The sequence below is a fragment of the Adiantum capillus-veneris genome, chromosome 10 (assembly GCF_014529385.1).
Source record: "Adiantum capillus-veneris isolate H3 chromosome 10, ASM1452938v2, whole genome shotgun sequence".
Taxonomy (NCBI): Eukaryota; Viridiplantae; Streptophyta; class Polypodiopsida; order Polypodiales; family Pteridaceae; genus Adiantum; species Adiantum capillus-veneris.
In genome coordinates, this window is record NC_140940.1 from 54,475,208 (window position 1) to 54,478,228 (window position 3,021).

The 3,021-nt window shown below is 43.0% G+C and overlaps 1 protein-coding gene across 1 annotated transcript; it reads right to left on the reverse strand.

Moving 5' to 3' along the window:
- Positions 1-1,120: 1,120 nt before the first annotated feature.
- LOC147448872 (uncharacterized) lies at positions 1,121-2,209 on the reverse strand. The gene has a single exon (XM_086521473.1). It carries the CDS (start codon positions 2,207-2,209, stop codon positions 1,121-1,123), a length of 1,089 nt encoding a protein of 362 aa, XP_086377599.1.
- Positions 2,210-3,021: the final 812 nt, after the last annotated feature.

Here is a 3,021-nt window from a genome sequence, read left to right on the forward strand (position 1 = left end):
TGAGAGTAAGCCCAAAGCTTTTTGGAAAGCTTCAAACTTTTCTCGTGATAACGCCTTCGTAAATAGATCTGCAATGTTATCCTGTGTAGGACAGTAAGTTAGTGTGATCTCCCCTGCATGTAGCCTTTCCCTGACATAGTGGTAGTGAACCTCTATGTGCTTTGTTCTTGCATGAAATACTGGATTCCTTGCAACTGCCATAGCACTCTGACTGTCAGTGAAAATGGTAGTGGGTGCCTGTTGACACTCACAAAGATCTGCCAATAACCCGCGTATCCATACACAATCAACTGTTGCCGTGAAAGCTGCCCTGTACTCAGCTTCACAAGTTGATGTAGCCACTGTGGGTTGCTTCTTGCTTAGCCAAGATATACATGCATTTCCCAAGAAAAAACAATTGCCACTTGTGGAATGTCGTGTGTCAAAATCACCAGCCCAATCTGAATCGCTGTAACCAAGAAGCTGCATAGAACTGTGATTTCCATACATATCCCCCCTTGGAAAGAACATGGCAAGATTAGGGGTACCTGAAAGGTAACGAAGTATGCACTTCATAGCCTGCCAATGATGCATACCTGGGCTGTGCATAAATCTGCTTGCTTGTGAAACCCCAAATTGAATGTCTGGACGAGTGTTGCCTGCCAAATATATCAAGCAACCAACCGCTGCTGCATAAGTATTGTTGTGGGTTAGGTCAACACATGAACATCATACACAGCAAGAATAACCATCTACTCCACCATACTTCATCAACAACAATTCAGACACAGTAAACATGACTACTCAAAAATATCAGAGTAAGCAGAGACAATACACTGAATAGTTGCTGCACTGTACCATCATCATCACATTCATATCAGAGAACAGATACCTCGTGCGCAGATACATTCCCCACTTATATAGATAAATCCGACTTAACTACCCAGTCACAAGACATTCAGCAGACTGCAACTGAAAGACAGTTACATCCGACTTAGCAAAATACAGCTCAGTAAATATCCGATAAGTCAAAATCCGACTTAGCTATTCAGAGTCATTTTCTAACATGTGCCTCTCAACACATGGCACGCCCCGGTGGTAGATTTCGCAGAAATCTGACCCGGATCCACAGATCCCTTGATCAGGAATCCACCCTCTGCTGCACAGCTTCTTCCTTACTCTGGTCCTCAGCATTCACTTTATGATCCACCAGCTCTGCTTCCTTTACTGCATCTGACTTTGCTGCATCAGCTTTTCCCATTTCCACCTCTTGTGCTATATCTGCAATCATAGTATCAATCTGCTCTTTTGCAACTTTCTCCTCAGCTACATCCTGCATCAAAAAACTATTAGTAAAATTCTCCTCTTTCTTTTCTGCCTCTGCAAGCTGCTGTCTCTGATTCTCTTCCATCTGTTGAACCTGCTGCTTCAAACAATCTCTCTCCTTTTGCAATTCCTCCACTTCCTTCAACAATTGTGCTTCTACCTCATGCACTAACCCTGCCTTTAGCACCTCATATGGATACTTAATGACAAATCTCATTCTTTCCTTGGTCTTTTGCCACATCTCCTGTGCAACCAAAGCTAACTGCTGCTTGAGGATAGACACTTCTCCTTCTTTCATTAATACTGCACTCAAGCTAATTTCCTCCTGTGCCAACATCTGTTGCTCTAGTACCTGCAAAGGTTCCAATCTCAACCTCTGCATCTCCACAGTGACCTGTAACTCTGCATTCCTCTTTGCCATGTCTTCCAACTCCAAAGCAACTGCTGCCTCCACTTTCTCAGTCCATTGCTGAAACTCCCCCAATGATCTCTTCACTTTTGCTAACTCCATCTTCTGTTTCCCCACTGTTTCCTCCATATCCTGCTCATATTTTACTTTCATCATAGCTATCTGCTCTTCAAACTCTTTCACCTGTGACACCTGTCCTTTAAACTCCATCAACTTTTCTGCATTCCTTTCAGCTTGCATACTCTGAACCTTCAACATATTATTCTGCTGCCTCACAAATTCCTGCACCTGCTGCAGCATTTGAACTACTTTATCACTGTCAAATTTCCCAGTATCTACTGATACTCCAGAGACTTCCTCAGCACTGAAATCTAATCTAGAAAACACTCTGCTGACTGGTTCAGACTTCTTTCTCTTGTTGGATAGTGTGAAAGCCTTACCAAGCTTTATTGGTGTTTCCTCTGCTTTTACCTGCATTGGTGAATCAACATCCATGGTGCCAAATTCTGCAAACTGCATTTTTGCTGTGATTTCTTCAAAGGCCTCTCCTGGAGTATATTTAGCTTTCACCAAATCCTCATAAGCCTCCATATGCTTAGCATTAAACTTCACAAATCCTATCTTTTCAGAATGCACCATGATGGGATGCTCAATCTGAACTGGCTGCTGCTTCTCCTGCACCAGTTTTTCTGCTTTCACAGGCCACCTTGCTTCACCATTCTGTACTCTCTGTGCAAAAAAGAACAATGCTGACAAGTAGCCACATAACCTACTATTTGCCTGTGTCTTCCTCTTGTCTAAAGAATGAATCTCTGCTGCCAACTTTTCATACACCCAGTGAGCCCAGCTCACTTCTCCTCCCTGCTCTACATAGCTTAATGGTGCAAAGTTTTCTTTTGACATATAGTCAAACTTCAAAATAAAGCATAGCCTCTCCAAGTACCACTTAAGCTGCTCTCTCCTAGCATATGCCACATTCTTTAACATGTAATACTGCCTGCCTCCTTCTCTTGGACCAAACTCCTTTTTCAGTGCTTCCTCTGAACACTTTGGAATAGGTGTATTAGGATGCAAAGGCAGCTTGAACACCTCAGACACCAACTCCACACTGAGTACCACATGCGGTGACACTCTCCCCTTAGTCTTCCTAAGTATTTCCAACTGAGACTTTGCATACACATTGTTTCTACATTCTTCCCAAGGCAGAATCGCAAAATCATACAATCCTACCTGCTGCAACCATATGGCGTTGCGCTCTGCCTGACAATCTATGTCAACTTTGAAGTCCATAAAAAGATCCATTAATG